The sequence below is a fragment of the Protopterus annectens genome, chromosome 1.part1 (genome assembly GCF_019279795.1).
Source record: "Protopterus annectens isolate FY-2018-M chromosome 1.part1, PAN1.0, whole genome shotgun sequence".
NCBI classification, from domain to species: domain Eukaryota; kingdom Metazoa; phylum Chordata; order Ceratodontiformes; family Protopteridae; genus Protopterus; species Protopterus annectens.
This window is the reverse complement of record NC_056726.1, coordinates 451,485,179-451,512,197: the sequence shown is the minus strand read 5'-3', so window position 1 is coordinate 451,512,197 and position 27,019 is coordinate 451,485,179. Positions and strand designations below refer to the sequence as shown.

At 41.2% G+C, this 27,019-nt stretch overlaps 1 protein-coding gene across 3 annotated transcripts in view; it reads left to right on the top strand.

The window, feature by feature from the left end:
- Positions 1–27,019, top strand: part of TBCE (tubulin folding cofactor E) — a 1,152,174-nt gene that overhangs the window by 321,620 nt on the left and 803,535 nt on the right. For all 3 annotated transcript variants that reach the window (XM_044075916.1, XM_044075896.1, XM_044075906.1), the window contains exon 5: positions 10,517–10,605. In XM_044075916.1, coding sequence (XP_043931851.1) covers positions 10,517–10,605 — 89 coding nt within the window. The remainder of the gene's footprint in view (positions 1–10,516; positions 10,606–27,019) is intronic.

The window sequence follows — 27,019 nt, the reverse complement described above, 5'->3', positions numbered from 1 at the left end:
CCACCCAGCCTATCAAATCTCACCAACAAATTACCCTACTTACTTAATACTCCAAACCAATCAACAATCACATCCATCCCTTCCCTAGCAAACCTCTCAATAACCAAAACTAACCAGACTAAACCAAAGCATGACTACACTACCCAAACCCTCATTTACACATCTCTTACTATTTATCTTATGTATATCTATTCTACTGCTGTTAACCTCTATCACAAGCTACCAGAAACAACTTAATTGTACCCTTATACCAAGAAAAAACCCTTCCCCTAACAATATTAACACCCACTCTATAACTCAACTAGCCCCATACCACTACCAAACTTCCTTTATCCACCACATCGCACATAGAATACACCCAACTCACTACCAGTCCCAAAGTACTTTAAAGTACTATAAAACCCTGCATACCCAAGAGCCCAACTCATACGCTGTGGTGATATGCACCCAAACCCAGGCCCACTAAATACAGGAACCCCAAACCGTGACCTGAACAATACCCTACTCCACCGAGATAAAAACTTCCTCCTTATTATATATCTAAATGTCAGAAGTATCCTAAACAAAGTCCACGACCTTCATTCACTACTCTCCTTTTATAACCAGATATAGTCACACTAACTGAGACCTGGCTTAAACCAGGGAACCACGACAATGAAATTACTGCACCAGGCTACAATATACTTTGTAGTGACAGAATAGGAAAAATGGTGGGGGTGTTGCAATAATGTACAAAACTCACCTCATTCTTGAGAAACTAGACATTACAGCCCCAAACCTTGAAAAAGTTGAACTCACCCTAACTAAACTGAAACTTAACACAAATAAACACATCATCATAGGTTACTACATCCCTCCAGGCAATAATATTTCCATTACAGAAAATCTACTAGAATGGATATCTAACTCCCTCCCCCAAGAAAATATAGTATTAGGGGACCTTAATATTGACTGGCATAATTGCTCCAGTCAAAATCCACTCTCCCATATTAATCTATATGGCCTAACTCAACTCATCAATTCCCCCACAATAACAGACAAGAGAACCAAGCATCAATCCATACTAGACTGGATACTTGTATCCCATCCTTCACAGATATCCCTAGCAGGGTGTCTACCAACACATTTCTACTCAGATCTAAAATGCTACAACTGACCCAAATATCCATGTGCCAAATTAGGAACAAAAAACATTTCAACCACTCCAACTTTACCAATGACCTAAAAAGGTGTAACTGGACTCCACTGAAACACCTGCCTCTTGATGAAGCAGTTTTATACTTCAATACAACCTTCATAAATAACCTTAACCATCACCCACCCCCCCTAGAACAACAAGATTTAAAACTAACTATGCCCCCTGGCTAACTCTGTATACTAAAGCCTTCCTCAAAAAAAGAAACAAAGCCTGGACTAACTACCATAACAACAAATCCCAATCCGACAAAAAATATACCTTGAACTACGCAACAAAGCCAAAAAACTTATCAGAACAGATACAATTTCCTACTACCAAAAGTTACAGGATAAACAGAAGAACAACCCACAAAAATTCTGGGCAGCAATTAACTCTGTTCTACAACCAGGGAAAGCATCAACCCCTACCTCTAAAACTGTAAATAACCAAGACAGTATCCCCACAGAATTTAACAAATTCTTTACAGAAACTATCCAAGCCCTTGCAAACAACCAACCTCATGCCAACATCCCCACTCCTACCAATAACCCCCCCACCAGTCGCAACAAACTGCACCAACTTTAGCTTCCACCCAGTACCAACAAAATCCATTAAAAAAACTACTCCTAAAACTCAAACCAACTACTCTAGCCACCGACAAATTACCCGCTGAATACCTCCCACTAGCTGCAGAAGCCATAGCATATCCCATCTCCATCCTAATAAACAGATCCAGCTCCGAGTGTAAAGTCCCAGCTATGGAAAATATCTTATATTATCCCAGTGCACAAAGGAGGCAGCTTTCTTGAACTCAATAACTACCACCCTATAGCCATACTACCCCCATTATCTAACATTTTAGAGAGAGTAATACAAACAACTACTGCAATACCTCCTAGAAAATAAACTGCTATCAACACAACAACATGGTTTTAGACCCTTCCACAGCATCACCACTGTGCTTACAGCATTTACTAATATCATCAATAATCACAGAAATAATGGACTCCTTGTATCCGCTACATTCCTAGACTTATCCAAAGCATTTGATACGGTTAACCATGCAAAACTCCTTCACTCACTATCCACTCTAAACCTTGCCATCTCTTGGTTTAAAAGCTACCTAGAGGGAAGGCAACAAGCTGCAATGTGGCAAAACCAACTCTCTCCCTCCCTGCTGGTCTCCCTAGGGGTACCCCAAGGCTCCATCCTGTGACCACTGCTTTTTACACTCTTCACTAATCAGCTCCCATCCAATATTCCCAAGGCCTTAATAGTGCAATATGCAGAGGATACCACCATAATATGCGCAGCCAACATATTCAACCTCCTTCACTCCCAAACACAAGAATACTTTTCCCTAGCCAAAACTTGGATCACCAAACAAAGCCTCATTCTTAACCCAGGAAAAACAAAACTACTCCTCTTTAGCTCCCACAGATCCATACCTCCCTCTGATAGTTTCATAATCTTCTTTTAATAACAATACCACAATCACCCCCACCAATCACACTAAGCTGCTAGGGGTTGAAATAGACAATCACCTTAGATTTGACCTACATATTTCCATAACCATACAAAAGTACATAAAAAACTTGGTCTACTTTATCGCAATAAAAAAATTCTCACCAACCACTCAAAAATTACAATAGCCAGGGCTCGCCTATTATCCACCTTACTGTATGCCTCCCCTGTGCGTACAAATCTCCACAAATCTAACCTAAACAAACTTGACAATTGTTATAATAAGACAGCCAAATTTGTTATAGCCTCACCCATCAGAACACATCATTGTGAATGCCTCAGAAAACTCAGCTGGCTAAAACTAACACTACTACTTCAACTATCACTGGCCCACAAAATAATACATTATTCTGCCAACACCCCACAAGAAACTAGTCAAAATTCACTTCATGAATAACCGACTATGCTCCTGCATCACCCCTGGCTAATACTTCATTTTTGAAGTTTCACCTAACTTAAATTAAGACTGTCAAACTAACCAATTCAAACACAGTACCTACTTAAGACTGTAAAACAATTGTGCATCCTGGCTCTCTAGTGTTGATAGTAAACTATCCCAGGAATGTTGTGCTTTCTACTATCTTCTAAAGTTAATGCCATATAGTACTATGAGTACGTATCCTATCTTTTAAGATATATTGTATGTCAAAGTGTTGTTCTTTACATTTTTTGTCTGTAAACAGTCATTCTCTTGGAGCTTTTCGTCTTCTTTCTTTCTTTTTTTTTTTTTGATGGTAAACTATCTCAGGAATGTTGTCCTTTGTACTATCTTCTAAAGTTAGTACCATATAGTACTAAGAACATGTATCCTATCTTTTAAAACATATTGTATGTCAAAGTGTTGTCCTTTACATTTTTGTCTGTAATAAGTTGTTCTTTTCTCCCCGGGCCTCCACTGAAAATGGACTTGTATCCAGTTGGTCTCTCCCGGTCAAAAAATGTAAAATAAAATAAATAAATAATGGTTTTGCATATGAGATTAGTGAGGCTTATGCTTCTGTATTTTCCAGAGTCTGTAGATGACCCATCTTTGTGCAGAGGGATGACTGCTGTATTCCATTCATGAGGCATGAAGCCTGTTTGGAGGCTACAGTTAAACAGTAATTCCAGAGGACCTGATAGGTCATGTTTCATACTGTCTAGAAGGCATCTAACTTGTGCTCATTTTTAATTCCAGCATTAAGGGCTAGTATGATTTTGTGTTAAATAAATTGGAATATTATTTACTATGGCTATAATATATACATATACATACACTATAGTATATGTGCGTATATGTATCTTCCAACATCATTTGTGCCCAGACAGTACCAGTGTTGCATGTTTAAAAACTAGATTCCAAATTACAAATAATGACCTGCACTCCACAAATAAAAAATAAATTCAAGTGTGTAGGTTTATTAACCTTCACCCAGGAGCAGACTATCGGATAAAGATGTGCAAGTTGAAGCAAACCGGTTTCACACATTGGCATCGTCAATGCTAACAATAGTGTCAGGCTAAACAAAAGAGTGAGTTTAAGTACACATGCATTTAAAAAGACAGCACCATTTACCCACAAATATATTGCTCATAATGAGCCACACTTTTAAATGTATTACATTTTTCTTTTGTTCATTACACTCAAAGCGCATAGTTTTCATCATTCATTTGGATCATAAATATGTTTATCAAATTAATTTTAAAAATATTTATTAAGCCCTAGTTTGTACATCCTAGTAAAAACAAGAACAAGACTTTGATGAAAACACTAGGAATATTTTGGTTTATTCTGACATAGCTGCTTGACTAGTACTGGTTACAGATGATTTCAGAGTTAATCTGATTAAGCGGGGAAATGAACTTATTTAAAATAAAGATGAACCTTTCTCTCCTGTTCATCGAGAAGGAGAAGAAAAAAAGACGAAACAAGATAGTTGACATTTGAGAACTTTGTGGTTTTATAAATCTTTACCAAATAGAGAAAAAGTGTTAAGAATTTGGATGATTTATTCAAAATCATTTTTTTTGGCTGCAGGCTATTTGCAGAAAATGAAACAAAAGCTGGAACATCCAGCATTATGACTGGCTTTAAAACCTGGTGGAAATTACATCCTGAAGTGTCTGAACATGAGAAGTCTAAACCACATCTCACCTGCTTAGAAAAAGGAAGACCTTGGCAATGGGACTGACACTCTAAAAATATATTCATAAAATCCACCAAGTGGTAATGGATGAGAGGAGAATTGAGATGTATTTTACATAGTCTTTTGGACGTAATTATGTTTTTGGCCAAACAAAACTTTCCTTTCCATGGTCACACAGTGGATATGTCATCAGCAAACAAAATACATTTTTGGAGATGGTAGAACTGCTCTCGAAATGTGACCCAGTTTTGAGGGAACATCTTGTAAAAAATGAAACACACTTTTCCTTCTGAAAGGAGATTGATTTCATACTTATCTCCAAAAATTCAAAATTAATTAATTAATCTTCTGGGAAATTATGTCAAAAAGATATTAGAAGCGCAGAATACTGTGGAATTTTTTTTGATAGAGCAACTGGTGTTTCACACAATGATCAAATGTGTGAAGTGGTCAAATACATTCATACTGAAGATCATAAAGTGGAAACAAGTCATTCATGGGCTTTTTTTCCTGTTTCTGGGAAGACCGTTGCTGGACTCACAGAAGAAATCTTTGAAAAAAACAAATAGTGATGGACTGGACATAACCTTGACCATGATGAAGACTTTACTGTTACTGATATCCACTGTGATATTCAGGTAAAAAGCAAAGAAATTAATCTGAAGTCTTTATTTGTACCCTATGCAAATCATGCCCTAAACCTTTGTGATAATAATTCTTTTGGAAGTATTTCATAGTGTGTGACATTTTTTGGAATTTTGTGAAAAAAATGTATTAATTCATTTCAGTTTCACCTCACTGGAGGAAAGTATTGCAGACTGTAGGTTCAACAGTGAAAAGAATTTCACAGACAAGATGGAGTGTTCATTATGAAGCCGTGCCAGGGAGTAAAGTACATTTTTGAAAGGCTGATCTTCACCATTAAAGTGCTCGGTGATCCAAAAGAAAATGTGGACACGAGGGCCATCTCAGATTTGCTTTCTGCTGCATGTGATTTTTCTTTTCTGAGTTACCTTTCTTTCTGGAGTGAAGTTTTAGAGGAGGTTAATGGGACACAATAATATTTGCAAACATATGGAATCAGCCTTTAATAATGTACAATTAAACTGAAAGCTTTGCAGTTATTCCTTAAAGGTCAACAGAAATTATGGTGGGAACCATTAACTATGCAATTGTAAAATGCAAGGAAATGGACATCTGGGGTCTGTATTACCATGTCGAAAGACATGTTCGCTGAACATGTCTTAATTGACATGAAAATATCGACCTGCTAAAATCCCAAATGGCTGAGTCAGTGATTTTTTTCCCAGGGGAAAAAACGCTCGTCCGTCATCGGGGATTTGCCCTTTTCCACACTGTAGTGCAATCTCAGAGTTGGTATATCTAATTAAGGGGGTATGGGGGGCACAGCCCCCCACATTATAGGGTTTGAAAGTGTGTTTTTTTTTTTTTTTTTTGTGTACAGCCGAGCGATTTTTTTCCCCTGGGAAGAAATTCGCTGACTTGGCCATTCAGGATTTTAACATGTCAATATTTCCATGTCGATTAAGACATATTCGGCGAACATGTCTTTTGACACGGTAATATAGACCCAACATCTGCATATAAAAAATGAATTGTTTCAAAGAAGAATGTCAGGAGAAACAACAACCTTTCCAGGTCTTACATTGCCAGAAGAAATCAAAAAGGCAATGTCTGAATACCTTGATCGTTTTCACCAAGAAATGTACAATTGTTCAAAAGCAATAGATCGAATACTATTACCCATCTATTTTGTCCTTTTTTTTTTTTTTTTCTTCTGCAGAACAGCAGCAGCTTTAGAAACTTCTACCAAGTGTAATATAAGTTTATGATGACTTCAATGGTGAAGATCTTTTAGTTGGATTTTTTTTGACTGCAAAGACATTTCAAAGTTGCTACAATCCATTCCCAAGAAACACATACATGAGCAGTATTGTATTTTCTGGAATTTATTGTGAAATGGGATTTTTATCGACCTGCTAAAATCCCAAATGGCTGAGTCAGTGATTTTTTTCCACTTCTACCAAGTGTAATATAAGTTTATGATGACTTCAATGGTGAAGATCTTTTAGTTGGATTTTTTTTGACTGCAAAGACATTTCAAAGTTGCTACAATCCATTCCCAAGAAACACAGACATGAGCAGTATTGTATTTTCTGGAATTTATTGTGCAATGGGATTTTTATGCATCTCTTCTAAACTTTTACTTATTTTTTAAGATTTTTTTCTATTTGTCTGTCTGTGTCAAATCTGTGTCTTTTCATAATTAAAACTAATTAAAGATGTTCTTCAGTCAACTGTGACCAAAGAGACATTGACAAGCCTGATGTACTATTGAGCATGTTCATGCAAAAAATAAATATTTTGACAGAGTCACTGATAAAGTTACATTAGTTAAGGCTTGAAAAAAGAAACTGCATTATTTTTATTATAGTACAGCAAACAAATCTGATAATGTTTTCCCTTTTGCAAAAATACTTTAATGTGATATTTTCATTTATTTTACTGGCATGACCAAATATACAAGGAAATGTTAATTGTTTTGTTTCCTGGCCATTATTTGTTTCATTTCGTGATTATTACTGAAACAGTTGTCATGGCGGGTGTTAGAAAAAAATCTCTGCTCGGGGGGTTAAAATATTTCTGCTCTGAATGTCAAATATACTAGGTATGCCACTGTATTCCAGTGTCTCAGGTACACGTCTTCTGAATGTCCATGACTCTTTTATTTTTTGAATCTATATGGGTACATATGAAAGTAAAATTGCCAAAGATTCCAAAGACCACCACAAGGCATTCTATAGCTATGTCAAGAATCTAAATGGCAATGCTCAGATCTGCTCTGAGCTACAAAAGAATGGCATTAAATATACTGATCCCAAGGATATTGCCAATATCCTGGCAGATCGATTCAGTGCCAACTTCACCCCCCTCTCACCCCCTAATGGGCCCATCTCAATACCGAAAGATTGCCAAATTCCGGTAATAACGACCAAACAGCTAAAAACCACACTCTCCAAAGCCAAGAATACAGCATCCATGGGACTAGATGACATCCCGGGCTGTGTACTACATGAACTACAAAATGAACTGACATCTCACTTAAGTGTCATGTTTAAACATAGCCTCACCTCAGGCTTCATGCCCACTGAGTGGCGCAGAGCTACAGTTATCCCATTCCACAAGGGGGGATCCACCTTGTATCCTGGGAACTACTGCCTGATGAGCCTGATCTGCAAGGCCATGGAACGTGTTATCCTGGAACTTATAAACAAAGATATTGGCAACCTTCAAACACTGGACCCCACCCAGTTTGGGTTCATGAAGGGCCAATCTTGTCTCCTGATCCTGATTGACTTCTTTGAATCAGTCTCCAGAGCTGTGGACGAGGGTAAGGCAGTCCACACAGCCTATCTGGACCTTGCCAAGGCCTTCAACACCATCCCCCACTCTGGAATCATAGATAAACTTACTAAGCTATTATTAATCCCTAAGTCACTCGATGGGTTGCCAACTGGCTTACTGACAGAACCCACAATGTAAAAGTAGCTGACTCCAAATCCAACTCCAGACAAGTGACAAGTGGAGTACCTCAGGCTTCAGTCCTGGGACTGCTCTTGTTTGGCATCTACTTCTCTGACGTACAGGCCAACATTAAGGGACTCTGGCTAACAAAGTTCGCAGATGACTGCAAACTGCAAGCCATTATTGAATCCCCAAATTATGTGGATATTCTACAAAAGGGCCTTACAGAAACAGATGCTTGGTGCCAGAGCCATGGGCTCAAGCTCAATGCCAAGAAAAGTACAGTAGTGTACACTTACCATAAATGTAGATGTTCAAGTGTATTCACTGTTGCAGTCATTACATGTGGGTTATCTGCTTGCGGGTAGCCCTCAGTTGGCCTGATTATCAAAGTCTTGGGTCCTGCATTGGTTGCTGTCTCATCTTCCATGATGTCAGGTAGTCAGGGGTATAAAGCATGCAGCCGATGCCATTACATCAGTTTTCTTGCCCCAGATGTCAGGTGCCCCCATAGTTCATGACTTAGGGACATTGGTGGACAGTGGTCTCACCTTCGATAATCACATCGCCACAACAGTCAGGAAATCCTTCTATGTGACACACCTCATCATCATCATCACATTCAGGACAGTAAATCCAATCCTCACTAGCTGTAAACATGCCACATTTTGGACTTTTTATAACCTTGCCATTACAGAAAAAGTGTATTGTTTTGCTATACTTTAGAAAGACAGGGCTTTAAAACTAGTAGGATGACCATAAACATTAAGGTGCTTGCTAAATATCCCAAACAACATCCAAGCAAGGGTAAAAAGTTTACACAGTCAAACCATTCAGTGAAAACTACAAGAAAGATTCAGCCAAACTAGAGCCTTCTTTGTGTAATTCCTTAAACATCCTGTAGTGGAAGCCCATGTGCTTTCATTTGTATCTGCTACATTTAATGTATTTTTTGTTATTGCATTGTTCTTATTCTGAATTTGATTTTGCATTTTAGTTTTTTGCTATGTATGTGTTCTGGTATATAGTTGTTGCTTTAATTTTTATCTGTTTTCATGTAATGTAATTTTCATTATTGTATCATTGTCCAGACTTTAATTATACAAATGTGTTTCTGCTACTTGTATAGGGCGGCCACGGTGGTGCAGTGGTTAGCATTGCTGCCTCACAGCAAGAGGTTCTCCGGTTCGATCCTCGGCTGGGGTGCCTTCTGTGCGGAGTCTGCATGTCCTCCCTGTGGTCGCGTGGGTTTCCTCTGGGTGCTCCGGTTTCCTCCCACATCCCAAAGACATGCTGCAGGTGGATTGGACACTCTAAATTGGCCCTAGGTGTGCGTGTGAGTGTGCCTTCTGTGGAAGGTTGGGCGCCGGGCTGGCAACTCGACACCGTAAAACTTCACTGCCATTCAATGTGCGGACAAGGTGATCTGCTGTGGCGACCCCTAACCGGGAAAAAGCCGAAAGAAGAAGAAGAAGTTTCTGCTACTTGTATGCTGTTGTGTACTTAATTTATTCAGTCTATGTCGTACCTTTATAGACCTGGTCATGGCTGTAAAGGGTCCCCAGACCTCACCTACTCAGTTAAGAAAGAATGAATGAATAAACAAATTATTGGAAATTTAATCTGTTTGCCTATCTTGGAAATAGAAGCCACAGTGTTCAGTATGAAAGGCAGGTGTGCTTCCTGTTGAGCTACTGAAACTCCAGTTGTTTTTGTTTGTCTCTGTGTGCGTGCGTACGTGTATTTGTGTGTGAGTGATTATCTTTGTGTGATACTGTCTCCATAACTGCAGAGACAGCTAATTCTATTTCTCTTGATTAAAGTTTCCAGCTGCCTGTTCATTTAATCAACAGTTTTCTTTGTTAATGCACAGCCTGCTCTACTAGTCCCATGTTTAGACCATACTCCTACAGACTGCTTGTGTAATACCACTGCCTTGTTTTGAGTTTTTCTTTTCCATTTTACTTTTGGTTTAGTAGCCTTATTACTGTTAGAAGGTGAAAACATTTTTAATACGTGTGTTTTTGTACACTTCATTGTTTAGAATATGTGAAACATTTATAATATGCGTAGAAATGTTATCAAAAGTGACAAGTGTACATAACGAGGACCAGTTTTGTCATGCATTTATTTTATTTTCTAGTGATCTGGAAAATCTTGGAGATATTTCTGTTCGAGAATGTAGAGTAAGCCATGCTGGCCTGAATAGTGATATTCACCAGAGATGTCCAAGTATCCTTTTTGATGAAGAGTCAATATTGTTATCACCAGAATATATGTGAAATAGATACATAGCCTGATTCTTAAATAAGAAAGTTTATGGCATTCTCAGAAGTACTGCAAGAGGCATATTAAACAGTACTAACACCTGCAGGGCTGTTAATATAGAAAGTTTATTTTGTTAAATAAACAGTACTTAAATTAGCATGTACATAACCTGTCTGATTGCCACAAGTAATAGGGTGGAAGAATAAATCTTTTTTGAAAGATTTGTTTGGGAAGTCTGACTCTTTGTTGTGCCTCCCACCCCAGATTTTCCATCTTCCTCTTCCATCCTTTGGTGCCTTTTCAAGTGTTCCTCGTGTCTGAATCCTCACCTCTGTATGCCTAATTCTGCCTGTGCTGAGACTGTCATAGCTCCATTGCTGATGTGGAATATCTTTTCTTATTTAAGCCCTCCCTCCCCACCCTCATATGTAGTGGTGACACAGCATGGTGAGCTTTTCACTGTATGTACTTCTTTTCTAATACACATGTGCAAGCACTGGGTCTGCATTTGTTGGGTCCTGCATTGCTGATCATCTTCATATCCCAAGCTGTCTGCAGTTTAGTATAAGCCAGCTCCCCTTTTTATGCTTCAGAATGTAGTTACCTATGCATACGTATGCCACTGTGCTACATATAAATATGCTAGAATATTTTGTTTGTTTATTTTTCTTTCCTTTTTTTAAGATCTTCCAATGACCATGAAGCCTGCCCTTGAGCCCTAAAGACTCATTTATCATCACCCTTCCATAGCAGCATAGCACCACACATCACTCCATGGTGGTCTTCTGCTTCTGGAGGAGATTAGCCTTACTGGTAACGCACCTCGTTGGTGTCAGTCTGCATGACAGTATTAGTCCTATACATCACTCATGGGGAGCTCCTCATCCTCCTCCTCCTGGCAGGGAATTGGCCTTCTTTTGGTGCACTTTTGAATTGTCAGGGTTTGGTAGCAAGAATGGGACAGTGGGTGGCCATCATACTGAAGAGGTCAGATTGTTCTGTTTCATGTGCTCACCCCCTATTGTTCCAATGCCTTGCTATTCCAAACTGAATCCAGACTCTTACGCAACTAGGGCAAATGTGCTTCTTGATTGGCCATATGCACACTGTTCCCCTACAGTGAGCTGCCTTAAATAAGTATCCACCTTAATGGAACTTGCTCCTCTTTAAATAAGCAATGTAGCTTAAATTTGCTGGTGGAGTGCAGGACATCTTGTTGTGAGTTTTTCCTTGTACCCACTAGTGTGCTTGCCTCCACTTTGGGGATTGCAAAAAAGTGGGAATTTGTCCAATAGGTGGACCTCCTTCATAAGTGCTCTGAATATAAGAGTGCGGTGATATTTCATTTCTACCATACCATGTCTGTAGGTCTAAGTTCAGGAGGTCCTTTGCTGTGTACAGCAGCTGGGATCTTCTTTCCTGAGAGCTGTTTATTGCCGTGCATTTCTTTAAGACCTCTAACTCCTTTGCCTTTAGCATATACTTGTTCCACTGGTGCTGCAGTGATTTAATCATGGTGTTTTAGGAGGGCTTGCCTAACCCAATGCTTCTGTGTACTTTCTTACAATTTTTGCAGTTTGCATCTTCAGTCTAATGTGCTTCTTAAGAAAGTCTATATTTGATGCTTAATTAAAAAAAAATCATAAGCAGTGTCAGGGTGCTTGCCATTGCTGGCTAAACCAGTCTGAACCTACAGTGGAGCTGCCACTACTGTCTTGAGAAGTAACAGTGTTCATGTTTGCTCTTGTTACTAAAGCATCAGCCCAGACCTCTAATGCAAGTACTCAGAGAACATTTGCAAGCCTTCTTGAATTATAACTGGGATGGTTGCAGTAGAGAGAAGCCAGTGTGAGGGTCAGCAGAGGAAGATCCCTTTTGCACTTTAAGGCAGGAGTCTCTGAAAGCATCAGAAATGAGAATGTGCCTTGGTTCCACTGCATGACCAGAACATATCGTATCCTTTGTCCTTATCACTGAAAAGGATTGTGGCCAAATAAGACCAGGACATGTTGTGTCCTTAGTCCCTGGAAGAGGACAAGATCAGGGCCAGTCACTGGCTTTTTGAGCAAGTCTTTAAAATAATTAGATGTATTGCTATCCACATTAACACAATATATCCACTGGTCATTGTGAAACATGGAAAGTTTAATGTCTAAAAGGCTCACGTTTCACCCTTTTACACTATTGCCCCTTGATGAAAAAAAAAAGAGTTGGGAAAGGGGCCTCTTTTAATGAAAAAAAATAATAATTGATATTTAGACATTCTTACAGAATTAAGTTATGAATTTGTGTTGCCTGTGTTTTTATATTTAAGTTTACTTATCATTCCTAATAGGAAGAGATGAAAATGCCACCAGTAATAATGACTTGTAAAGCTCTGGAGTGAACCCATGGGGAAAGGCCACATGATTTACCAGAAGGGGAGTATTTTAAAGCTGCCACCATAGTCCTCCTCTGCCAGAGGGTCTAACAGAATTGTAACATCATCCTCTGTCAAAGTATAAAGCAGCTGTTACCTGAAACTTCCCAGTTTATCTGTATATCCAGCTCTGGTTTCTGTAGTTTTGTATAGAGGAAGATAATGGGGCAAATAATGCCCCTGTTTCCTTCTTACCCTGTAATGCTTGGCTTGGTTGGGAATCTTTTAACTTGCAGACTACGGCCTTGACATGTTATTGTCACAACAAATGTTAAGAATTTAACAGCCCTTGGCCACTCTCAAACCATATGGCCTGCAATGCAAAATCCACAAACGTTTGTACAGTAGTAGTCTGGGAAGTTAATGTGCCTAGTGGAGTATTAGAGACAGATTGACTCTTTAAACAAACTAAAGTACAGAAGACTTGCTAGGAAGAACTCTGTCAATATGGCCAAACTCTGACCTAGTCAGGTCTGAAGGAAATAAGTTGCAAAAATAAGGAACAATAACTAGTAGATCGTATCCACCAGCGAGGATAGAATGGTGGAGCCAAAAAATGAAAGAAACCTGGCAGACGATATGGGAAGATTGATTAATATGAGGGAAAGAGTTTCCAAGGGGAAGAGCAGTAAAGGACCACCAACAGAATCTGTAACAAATTCTAAGAACTATAAAAAACTCAAGAAAAAACCCTGAATATGGAAGAGCAGCAGGCAAGATGCATAATCTCAAAGTCCTAGAGGTGAATCCCTTTGCACTAGACTTCTTTTCTATGCCCCTTGTTCTCTCAGAGAAGGACCGTTGGACCCTTGTATAGAATGAAGAATGCCTGCAAGCATCAGACTGTGTTACCTTTTCCAGATTTGCTGACCATTCCTTCATGGAGGATAACTCCGCCAGCCTAGCACTAGCAGCCCTGACTAACCTGTAGAAACACAGGTCAGTTATTCATGTTTGCCTCCATATGGAGAGCCATTACTGTGGATCAGTGGGTCCCTACATTTGGTTACAGATGGCAGCATCTTAGAACTATTAACTTTTGTCATTTGTTTATGAATTCAGTTTTACATAACAGTGATTTAACTTCAGACCAGTATGATTTTCACCTGAGATAAGTGGCTTTGATAACTTAAACTTAAAGCTAAGACAAATTTCCAAAGGTACATGGATGTCTTTTCACAACAGCCATGGCAATGCTATCAGTTTCCTGGCATGTCAAGAGAAGTGATGTCACTGTATCTGGCTCCATGGTGCAGAGGATGAAATGTATTTTTCATGTAATTCGGTTGATGAAAATGCTTATGTGGTCTTATATGAAACTAATGTGCCTTGTAATATTTTTTATTCCACATTTATTTAAAACGTCTTTATTAAATTATCACTTAGGAGATAGGCAAAGAAGCCGCGGTGGTGCAGAGGTAGCATTGTCGCCTCACAGCAAGAGGTTCTCCCGTTCGATTCTCGGCTGGAGCGCATTCTGTGTGGAGTCTGCATGTCCTCCCTGCAGTCGAGTGGTGTTCAAAAGACATGCGTGAATGGGTGTGCCTTCGTTGAAGGTTGGGCATCGAGATGGCACCTTGGCACTGTAAAAATCTACTGCCAATCATTACCGGATCAGAGTTCTGCTGTGATGACCCCTAACTGGGAAAAGCTGAAAGAAGAACAACTTAAGAGACAGGCAAACATACATTAACCAAAAAGATAAACCATATTAAATTTTTTTCCCATGCATTATACATCACGTCCTTTCTTTCTTTGTAACTGTCAATATTACGTTATTTGCTCGATTTCTATCTTCCTTTAAACCTCACTCCACCTCTTCCTAAATACTATTCTGCATGCATTGCTCCCACAATTGCCTTTACTTCTAAGTAATTTATTCCTTTCCTTTTGTAAAGTTCCCATTTCCTGTTCTTTTATCCCATTTATAATAGTCCGCACTTCAAATACATTTCATTTAGATTTTCATTTCCATTTCCTAGTAATTACTTTTTTAGTAGCCAGCAGAATTAACATTAACAAGGCCTTACAATGACTAGGTAGCTCAGATCCTGTGTCCCAGCTCAAGAGAGTAATTTCCTTAGTTACAGCCGTTTCATACCTATTATTTCTGTAAGAGTACACTGTAGGGAATTTTTAAAATCTGCTAACTCATTACATTTGCAAAACTTATATTCACAGTTACCTGATGTCCTTCAAGAATGCAACTGCAGTCCTGACATATGGGTTGTCCTGCCTCAGGCAGCCCCTCGGTCGGCCAGATACTGCCTCCCTTGCCTGGATCCAGACCACGACGTCTCGGCCTGTGCTGCCTGTGCTTGCTTTAATAAGCGCACTCTCAGGCGCCGGGCAGAGTTTGCCGAAGACTTCTTTGGCGAATCTTATGCTTACAACATGCCGTCGGAACAACCGACAGCACAAACTACCAAAAAACGAAAGGACCGGGACCGACATCCTCGGCCCGCGTCTTCCACCAATATAATGCCTAAGCCCTCCGCGAGTGCTTCGGTCCCTTCGGAAGCGGTAATTCAACCGCTCCAGGCCGACGACACTGCGTTAACTCATCCCTCGGTCTCGGAGGCTACTCCAGTGCCGGTTGTTGATTTTCCTCCGGAAACCGAAGTTCTGGATCTACCCGACACCATTCCAGTGGACAAAGTTACCCCTGCATGTGGGGCAGCTAGGCCTCCTGTATCCATGTCAATCAAGGCCTTTGCACGTGCTAAGGTCGTCAGCCAGGCCAAGGCCCATCCCAAGCCTGCTTCTCAGGCCCCTTCTTCTGACAAACAAATCATGTCTCTGGCTGCAGATCTTACTTCTCTTATTAGGGGGTCTCAGCCTCACCCAGACAGAGGTTCTCAGCCGCCTGCAGAAAAAAGGCCTAGAACTGAGCAGGCAGGCAACCCCTCTTCAGATGAAGCCTCTGGGGATTCAGAGCATTCAGAAACCCAAGAAGAATCATTCCAGGCCTATGAGGACTCTGATGCTGAGGAATCTATTCCCTCTGCCTCCCCTCCAGAGGATTTTTCTTTCGGTGAAGTCCTCCACTCCATGAGGGAGCATTTTAAGTGGCAGGGTCATGAATTTTCTGATTCCAGGAAAAGGCTACGTACCTGCCTTAAGTTACCTCAGCACAGACCTTTAGCTATCCCGCCAGTTTTGGATGTCCTGGATGATGTTTTCTCCAACTCCAGTGCTTCCCCTGATTCTCTCCCTCCTGCTCCTGTCAAGCCAGACTGATATTACAGGGTCCCTGACACTCACAAGCATCTCTTTAGGGCCCACTCTGTGGATCTAGAAACTATTTCACAGGGCCCCAAAGGAGTGGCTACCTCGTCAGCCAGGAATCCACTGCCAGCTGACAGGGAAGCAAGGTCCCTGGAGAGATGGGGTAAAAAAGTCTATACCTCTACCACCCTTGCCATGAGGTCTCTTAACTGCCTTTTTCATATGTTTCAGTACCAGGATTATTTACTGGATGATTTGCAGAAAAAGATAGCCTCTCCTGAGCCTATAGGTAGAAAGGCATTGCAGGATTTGGTTCATAATACCCAGCAGGTTAGTAATCATTTTCTACAGTGTGGTTATGATGCATTGGAGGCTTCATGTAGGGCAGCTATGACAGGGGCTGTTATCCGTAGACATGCTTGGTTGAAAGAACAGCCATTGCCAGATCATGTTAAAGTAAAGCTCCTGGATGCACCTCTGGATAAACAGAAGCTTTTTGGAGCTAATGCTCAGGATGTGTTGAAATCTATTGAAGAGAAGGCAAAATCAGTTCAAACAGTAAAGGATTTCCTCCAGGTTCAGCCCCCAAGGTTCAGCCGGAATTGGCCTTCAAAGAATTGGTCCTTTCCAGACTCTGACAAGTTTCAAAGGGGAAAGAACAGGCATGCACGAGGTAGAGGGCAATACAGAGGCTCCTACAGGGGACGCCAATGGCAACCACAAAATCAAAGAAATGCCACATGTAGTACACCTGCACCACAGGGACAATCACAATGACTTACCTTTCACTCCGCCTACCAAGGCTCAAAGAGAAGCACCTATAGGCGGAAAATTATCTCTATTCTCAAAAAACTGGCACATTATAACAAAGGACAATTGGATTCTGGACATAATAGACAGAGGTTACAAGTTCCACTTCCATACCTTACCAACAGGACAAGGCATGCCAAACCTGCCACAAAATCAAAGGGCAGAGGCACTCATAGAAGTCTCAAAGCTGTTACAAATAAAAGCAATAGAGAAGGTTCCTCCTCAGGAACAAGGCCAGGGATTTTATTCAAGACTGTTCCTTGTTCCAAGAAAAGAAAAACAATGGAGGCCTATATTGGACTTGTCCGTTCTGAATACTTTTCTCATGGTGCCAAAATTCAAGATGCTGACGTTACAGCAACTTCTTCCCATGCTGGGCAAGGGGTCTTGGCTGGTTACTCTGGACCTCAAGGAGGCATACCTGCATGTCCCTATCAGACACAGTTGCAGAAGATACCTTGCAGGAACAGAGCACTATCAATTCTCAGCATTGCCGTTTGGCTTATCTACTGTGCCCAGAGTATTCACGAAATGCCTGGCATCAGTAGTGGCACATTGCAGACTCCAGGGGATTCAAATATACCCTTACCTGGACGACTGCCTAATACAAGCAGATAGCAAACAGACCTTGATAAGACACTTGGACTACGTTATTCAATTGCTGCAGGCTTTGGGATACACAGTCAACATTCAAAAATCAAGATGACTGCCACCCCAAGAGATTATATTTCTAGGAGCAAAACTGGACACACAGCTACAAATGGCTTTCCTCACAGAGGAGAAACAAGAACATTTAACAGCTTACTTCAGAGGCCTAGCAAAATTAACCCACCTAACCGCAAGGAAGACCTTGCAGGCCCTGGGGTTCATGGCATCTTGCATTCTTCTAATCCCTCTGGCAAGACTACACATGAAAAAGCTGCAATGGTACCTAAAAAGCTTGTGGTCACAACACAGCCACAACCTAGAAGACATAATACCACTCATACCATGCCTGCAAAGGGAATTTTTGTGGTGGGCTCAAGCAAGTCACTTAAACGAAGGCATGCTTTTCAACAAACCTCCAACAAGTCAAACTATTACAACAGACGCCTCAGACCTTGGATGGGGGGCGCGTGGGCAGATGCATTCAAGGGCAATGGACTCCCATGGAGATGCATCAGCACATAAATCAAAAAGAGATGTTGGCAGTGATACATGCAATAGAAGCCTTTGGAAAATCTCTTCAACAAGGTCATCTGCTAATAAGAACAGACAACACCACTGTCATGTGGTACATAAACAAACAAGGGGGCACTCATTCCTACCCCCTCTGCAGACTAACAATGATTCTTTGGGAAAAGTCCCTGAAACTGAACATCTACTTGCAATCCCAGTTTGTTCCGGGCAAGGACAATGTTCTAGCAGACAGATTGAGCAGAAATTTTTTGGATCCACACGAATGGATGCTACACCCACACATTTTCTCACAAATAGCATCTGCATGGGGAAGACCAGACATAGACCTCTTTGCATCTCATCTCAATCATCACCTGGAAAGGTTCTGCACAAGGATACACCATCCTCTAGCTTGGAGAACGGATGCTCTTTCCTTCAGCTGGAATGCTCTAACAATTTATGCATTCCCTCCTCTACCTTTGCTCACCAAGGTGTTACTGAAGATCAAGGCAGAACAGCCAAGAGGAATCTTGATAGCTCCAGACTGGCCAAGGCAACACTGGTATCCACTACTGTTGAGCATAACTCACTCCAAACCGTGGCCCTTGCCTCAATGGCCTCTTCTCCTGACTCAACACAGTTACAAGACTGTTCATCAGAACCTGCAAACCCTAAAGCTGACAGCTTGGAGAGTTCCATGACTCAGTCCCATGACTCCCTCTCCGAAAAGGTTCAGGAAATTTTGCTGGAGGCACGCAGACCTTCCACCAGAAAAACCTATTCAACCAAATGGAAGAGATTCACCATCTGGAATGTCAACAAGGGCCAGGATGCATCATTGGTGAACATACTTCAGATATTGGAATACTTCACAGAAATGTTTCACAGTGGCCTCTCATACTCTTCCATCAAAATCCACACTTCAGCTATCTCAGCACATTACAACTGTGATCCACCTGTGTTCTCGCATCCTTTGCTAAGACAGCTTCTAAGAGGCATAAAGAATATCAAACCTCCAAGGAAGCTACCAATCCCTGCATGGGACCTCAATTATGTCTTGGAAAAATTAACTCTTCCTCCTTTTGAACCAGCAGCATCTTCAGAAATGCAATTTCTCTCTTGGAAAATGGTTTTCCTGTTGGCAGTCACTTCACCAAGAAGAGTCTCGGAGATACAGGCCCTCATGGCAGTTCCTCCCTTTATCATTTTTCATCAGGACAGAGTTTCCCTTAGGACCAATCCTTCATTCATGCCTAAGGTGATATCCAGAGTGTCTCTAAACCAAGCAATTCACCTGCCTACTTTCTTTCCTAATCCTCAAAATAAAGGGGTAAGGTTGCTGCATACTTTAGACATTCACAGACAACTACGCTACTACTTGGACAGAACAAACACCACCAGGAAGTCTGACCAACTGTTTGTAGCCTATGCTGCTGGAGTGCAAGGGAAAGCAGTCACCAAACAAACTGTCTCAAAATGGATTGGACACTGCATCAGATTCTGTTATTCTTTTCATGGAAAAAGTGTGCCAGCTAATATTAGACCACACTCCACCAGAGCTATGGTCACATCCACAGCTTTTCTAAGAGGAGTGGCTACAAAAGATATTCTAGAGGCCGCTACATGGAGCTCCGTGCATACATTTACCAAACACTACAACCTGCCATTATACTCCAGATCCCGAGCAGGCTTTGCTTCGGCAGTCCTGCAGGGCCTTCTAGCTACACCATCTCTTGCTTAGTCCTACCACCCCCAGCTTGGCTATGGTATTCAACCCATATGTCAGGACTGCAGTTGCATTCTTGAAGGACATAGTACAGTTTTGTACCTACCATAAATGTAGATGTCCGATAGATATGCAACTGCAGTCAGGTTTTCCCTCCCTCCTACCCCTCTGTTTTTCCCATTTTGGGTCCTTACTCCCCTTACCTATCAGCTGGGGATATATGTTATGGTGTATCTGTTTATTACTGTTGTGCATGTCTGATTTTATCTGTTTATCCATTCACCAAATTTAGCCTTCATTGGAGGACACATGGCATCTGGGGCAAGAAACACTAAAGAAGATGGCGTCGGCTGATGCCTTTATACTCCAGCCGCTCTGACGTCGGGGAGGAGGCGACATCGGCCGATGCCGGACCCAGACTTTGGAATCTGGCCGACCGAGGGTCTGCCTGAGGCAGGACAACCCATATGTCAGGACTGCAGTTGCATATCTATCGGACATCTACATTTATGGTAGGTACAAAACTGTACTTTTCTTCCCCATCACAACTCTTAATATTTGCCATCTACCTGACGAAAATATTTTTTAAATTTGCTTGCGGTATAAAAATACCTATGCAGATATTTCCAGACAGAAATCTTAAACCTTCTGGACTGTGTTACATATTTGACAGCCATATATATAGCCTCCCATTTTCCATTGTAAATTCCCTTTCCAGTCTCTCTTCCTAATCTTTTCCAGCCTCATTTAATTGATTCATATAGCTATCATGCAATATTTTATATGCCATACTGATTATCCCTTTTTTTTTAACAGCAGCTTCCATTCCAGATACAACTATAAAGTCTACCAGAGCAGGTCTTTCATTATGATTCCTCTATTTCTTTCTCTTTGCCTGATGTCAATCTCTTTTAGGGAAGGCAGTCTTTAGGCTGCAGTCCAAATGTTGGCCTTATCCCACTCCATTACTTTTCCCTCTCTAATTATTTGCTCCCATTTCCTTTGTTCCTTTGCCAGTTTTCTCCAGTAAATTCCATTCCTCTCTTGCCTGTTTTCTGTACACCTATTTGCATGCATCCCTATTGGCAAAATCTCCTTTCTCCATTCTCATGTTGGCTTAGCTCTCAGAATACTTTCAGCTACTTACTTCCCCCTCTTCTTCATCATCATTTTCCACTTTGATTTATAACCTTCTGCTTGCGTTTTGTATGTAAATCTACCCTTGTTAGTTATATTTTCCCTTCTAGGCCACCCAGATATATCATCAATGTTGTAAATCAATTCCACTCCCCGCCTATAAGTAATATTCCATGCTAAAAGCTGATTAGTTCTCTCAGAATTTTATTCAGCTCTGTTGTAGCAGTTTTAGGCAGAATATAAATATGTGCCAGCATAATTTTCCTCCCTTATCAGTAGCACCTTAGTACTGCAAATATACCATTGTTATCTTTTATCCTCATCTGTCACCATTGAAGCTACTCTTGCAATTAATATATGCTTTCCTTTTCCTTTATCCCAGATATTCCACTGAATAACCATCCTGAAATCCTTTTTTATTAAGTTCACATGCTCATTTCTTTCCGAATCTGTCTTCTGAAGCATAGACATTTGCACTCTGCATTTTTTAATACAGTTCACTACTCTTTCTTTTTTGTATGTATCTGTGAGACCATTCACATTTAAAGATAATATGGAAAGTGATGTCATTAGATAAGAAGTATTTATTCCTACCTCTTATGTATAACAGCTTTTTTAAGTGTCTAGTTTCAGCTTTTGTGTGACATGCATACACTAATGTTTGGCAGGTTAATCTTTGATACAGTTGTTTCTTGTCCTATCCATGTAAACATATGTCATATCTTACAAGACTTTTTGTTTTAATGAATACTGTCAAACAAAAAACACAAACCACATCCCCAGAACACCCCTAGAACCTATTAACTTAATACTAACACACAAAACTATGTACATCTTCATGTAATGAAGTTTAACCATCCTAATAGAAACAATTATCCTAGACTGACACCAGGATGGCCGAGTGGTTAAGGAGATGTTCTTCGTGTTTCACTGTTGCAGTCATTATATTTTGGCAATCTGCTGACAGGTTGCCCTCAGTCGGCCTGAATAACAAAGTCTTGGGTCCTGCGTCGGTTGCTGTCTCCTCTTCCATGACGTCAGGTCGTCAGGGGTATAAAACATGCAGCCAATGCCATTTTAATCATTCTTTCTTTCCGTGTGGTGGCTGAAGCAGAAGCAGTTCGCAAGTGCCGGTCGGCCGACTCCTGAATTTTTCGTATTTGAATTTCAGAACCGAAGTCTTCAAAGTAAAGCTAAGTACCCCGTTGGGGAAACTTTTTCTTGCTCCTTACTGATATCAGTAAAAGTTAATAATTGCATTTACTTGTGAGAAGCAAATACCTCATAAGGATTTTCCTTTGTACTGTATTCCTTGCCTAGGCCCTGATCACAATGTGCTTTGCTGTCAGTTCTGTGCTAAATTTAACCAACGCACTATTAAGCGTCTGTATATTTTTGCTTCTAAATATTTTGGTTCAAGATTTAACTACCCTGAAATGTCATCGGCTAGCAATCTGACTACCTGAGTTCACAAAAAACGCAAGGAAAAAGACAGAGACAGACCGTCGTGGTCCAAAACTGACGACAAAGCTTCTCCTAAGCCAGTCGCCGGTACTCAGTGAGGCGCTTTCACAGCCCCTGATACCTGCTACTTTTGAGTTGCAGGCCTCTACCGAGACCCATTCGGCATCTGGTATGCCACGAGATTCGCAAAGTATTGAACCCGCGGATGTCTCTCCCCCGGATGGGTCCGGAGCCGCTGAGCAGGCACCGGCTTCTAAGGGTGTTTTCAGGCCTCAGCATTTTTACATTAAACTGGCGCCAGCAACAAAAACAAGGTAAAAAACAACTTCTATGTCTAAAAAACCGACGCATAAGCCACGTGCTCAGGCCCCTATGCCTAAAAAACAGATGATCAAAATGGCTGAGGATTTAATTACCTTGATCAGGGGTTCCCAACCCCCCCGCTAAGAGGCCTAGGCAAGGCACTGATTACGAATCTTCAGAGCAGATTTCCATTTCTTCTGATTCCTCTTCTGATCAGGAATTTTCTATTCCAACCTATGAGGATTCTGATGCAGAGGAATCCATCCCATCTACATCTTCTTCTGAGGATTACTCTTTTGGAGAGACTTTGCATACTTTAAGGGAACATTTTCACTGGGAGAGTCAGGACTTCTCTGAATCAAAAAAGAGGCTTAGGGATTTCCTTCTTCTTCCTCAGCATAGGCCTTTGGCAATACCTCCTGTATTAGACATTGTCGATGTGTTCTCAGAATCAAACATGGCTCCTGATTCCCTACCTCCGGCTCCTAGTAAGCCAGACAGATATTACAGGGTTCCTGACTCCCACAAATTTCTTTCAAAAGTCCTGCTGCTGATCCTGAGACTATTTCTCAGGGTCCCAAGGGTGTTAATGCTTCTACAGCCAAAAATCTTACCCTTCTGATAGAGATTCCAGGGTGCTGGATAGATGGTGTAAGAAGGTTTATACGTCTGCAACCTTGGCAATCAGGGCTTTAAACTGCCAGTTCCATATGCTTAAATATCAACAGCATGTTATGGACTTACTGAAACAGAAAATGATGTTGATTTCTGATTGTGTGGAAAATAAAGAGTTACAGGATTTATTGCATTCAGCAGAACAGGTTGGAAAGCATACTTTGCAATGAGGTTTTGACTCCTTGGAGGCCTCTTTTAGGGCCGCAGTTACTGGATCTGTGATTAGAAGGCATGCCTGGCTCAAGGAGCAAAATCTGCCTGATCATGTTAAAGTTAAATTGTTGGATACCCCTTTGCAGCATGATACTCTGTTTGGTAATAAGGCAGAAGAGGTTTTAAAGAAAATGGAAGACAAAGCTAAATCTATGCAAACTGTAAAAGATTTCTTGCAAGTGCAGCCACCCAGGTTCAGTAGGCACTGGCCTACTAAAAATTGTTCCTTTCCTGTGTCCAACAGAGCCACTCAGGGCAAACCCAGGTTCTCAAAAGGCTCCAGATATCAAACACAGGGTTCTTAAAGGTCAAAGCAATGGGGTGCCTCCACCTCCAAATCTGGAGGAATCAAAGCACAACCCTACAGTAAGCAGTCTCAATGACTTTCCTCTACCATCTCCAAGCACTTATCTTTCGGCAGCCCCCTTGGGGGGAAAACTAGCACTTCATGCTCAAAATTGGCAGTTAATTACCCAGGACAAGTGGGTATTAAACATATAGTATCCCAGGGGTACAGATTTCATTTCCATACTTTGCCAATTCCAAACGGATGGCCGGATCTGCCACAAAACCAGTGGGCAGAGGCCCAGAAACAAGTCATGTCCCTCATGGATATGGGGGCTATTCAGCCAGTACCAGAAAAGGGAAAAGGACAAGGATTTTATTCAAGACTTTTTCTGGTACCCAGAAAAGACAATGCATGGCGTCCAATACTGGACTTACTGATTCTGAACACGTTCCTGGACATTCCAAAATTGAAAATGCTGACTTTACAACAGCTACTGCCTATGCTAGGCAAGAATGCTTGGTTAGTAACTCTAGACTTAAAAGAGGCATACCTGCATATCCCAATAATGGAATCATGCAGAAGATACTTCCGCTTCAAAGCAGGTTTTTTGCATTACCAATTCTCTGCACTGCCCTTTGGCTTATCTACTGCGCCCAGGGTCTTTACAAAGTGCCTGGCACCGGTAATTGCATTCTGCAGACAAAGAAACATTCAAATTTATCCTTATCTGGACGATTGTCTCATTCAAGCAGAGAACAAGGACACTCTTCTTCAACATCTGGCATTTGTAAAAAGGCTTCTAGCATGCCTAGGGTACACCATAAACAAAAAGAAATCACAACTGGTACCCTCTCAAATAATTACATTCCTGGGTGCAAGCTTGAATACAACTGCCCAGATGGCTTACCTCATGCCAGATAAACAAAGGCAATTGACAACATACTTCAAACAAATGGCAACAAAAACCCACTTATTTGCAAGACAAATTCTGCAGGCTTTGGGGTTCATGGCATCTTGCATTCTACTAATTCCATATGCGAGACTGCATATGGGGAAACTTCAATGGCACCTAAAAAGTTTATGGAGTCAACATTGTCACAGCCTGGAAACAATGATTCCTCTCATTCCCTGCCTACAACAGGGGTTTCTTTGGTGGGCAGAGACATGTCACCAAAACGAGGGACTGTCATTCACTCTACCCCCTGCCACCCAAACCCTAACTACAGACGCATCAGACTATGCTTGGGGGGCCCACCTGGCAGGGAGATGCATTCAGGGCAAATGGAGCCCAAACTAAATGCTTCTGCATATCAACCAGAAAGAAATGCTAGCTGTTCAGAATGCTCTGACAGCCGTCAAGGACTTATTCCAGGACAACTACTGATAAAGACGGACAACACCACAGTTATGTGGTACATAAACAAGCATGGGAGTACACATTCCTATCCCCTTTACGGACTAGCCATGGCCTTGTGGAACACAGCCTTGACTTACCAAGTACAACTTCAAGCTCACTTCCTGCCAGGAAAGCAAAATACTCTGGCAGACGACCTAAGCAGAAATCTTATGGACCCGCACGAATGGAAACTGGATCCACAAATCTTCAGCATGTTAACATGAAAATGGGGGAGCCCAGACATAGATCTATTTGCCTCTCCCCAAAACTTTAATTTGGACAAATTATGCACAAGAACTCATCACAAAAAAGCATGGAAAGTGGATGCTCTATCCTTCAGCTGGAAAAACCTATCAGTCTATGCCTTTCCCCCTCTGCCTCTCCTCACCAAGGTCTTACTAAAAGTCATACAGGAAAAATCAAAAATTATCCTAATTGCTCCGGACTGGCCTCGCCAGCACTGGTACCCGCTTCTAAGGAGTATGTCACATCTTCCTCCGTGGTACTTGCCTCAAACACCTCATCTACTGTCTCAGCAGAACTATCAAATTCTGCACACTCGGCTCCAAACTCTGAATCTTGCAGCATGGCTAATCAACTAATTATTCAAACCACATCTCTCAGTAAACCTGTGATGGATGTCATTTTGGAAGCCAGAAGGCCTAATACTAAAAAATCTTATGCTGATAAATGGAAGAGATTCTGTGTTTGGAACCAAGCACAAGGAATAGACACAGCAAAGCCCAATATTCCTTAGATTTTACAATACTTAACTGAGATGCTTGACAAGGGCCTGTCTTTTTCTTCAATAAAAATCCATGCCTCTGCCATCTCGGCTCATTCCAACACAGAGCCTCCCCTCTTTTCTCAACCACTGCTTAAACAGTATCTCAGAGGGGCCAAAAATTTAAGGACTCCTAGGAGAACACAAACTCCTGCATGGGACCTCAATTTTGTGCTGGAAAAACTCACCCTGCCTCCTTTTGAACCAGCAGCTACTGCGGATATAAAGTTTCTATCTTGGAAGGCAGCTTTTCTTTTGGAAGTCACTTCAGCAAGAAGGGTTTCAGAACTACAGGCTCTCATCACAGTGGAGCCTTTCCTTATATTTTACCCGGACAGGGTGGCCCTCAGGACCAATCCTTCTTTTATGCCTAAGGTGGTATCCAGTGTGGCTCTTAACCAGACCATTCACCTGCCAACATTTTTCCCAAATCCGCAGAACAAGGGGGAGCGGATTCTGCATTCATTGGATGTACACAAGACAACTAAAATTCTACTTAAACAGGACAAAATCTCTAAGAAAGTCTGAGCAACTACTGGTAGCATTTGCTTCAGGATCAGAGGACAAGGCTATATCAAAGCAGACTATTTCTAAATGGATAAGCCACTACATTCATTTCTGCTGTTTGCACCATGGTAAACCTGTGCCCAAGGGGATTAGATCCCATTCCACCAGGGCTGCCTCTACTTTAGCAGCTTTTCTCAGAGGGGTCCCAACCAAAGACATTTTAGAAGCTGCTACTTGGAGCTCTGTTCATACGTTCACAAAGCATTATC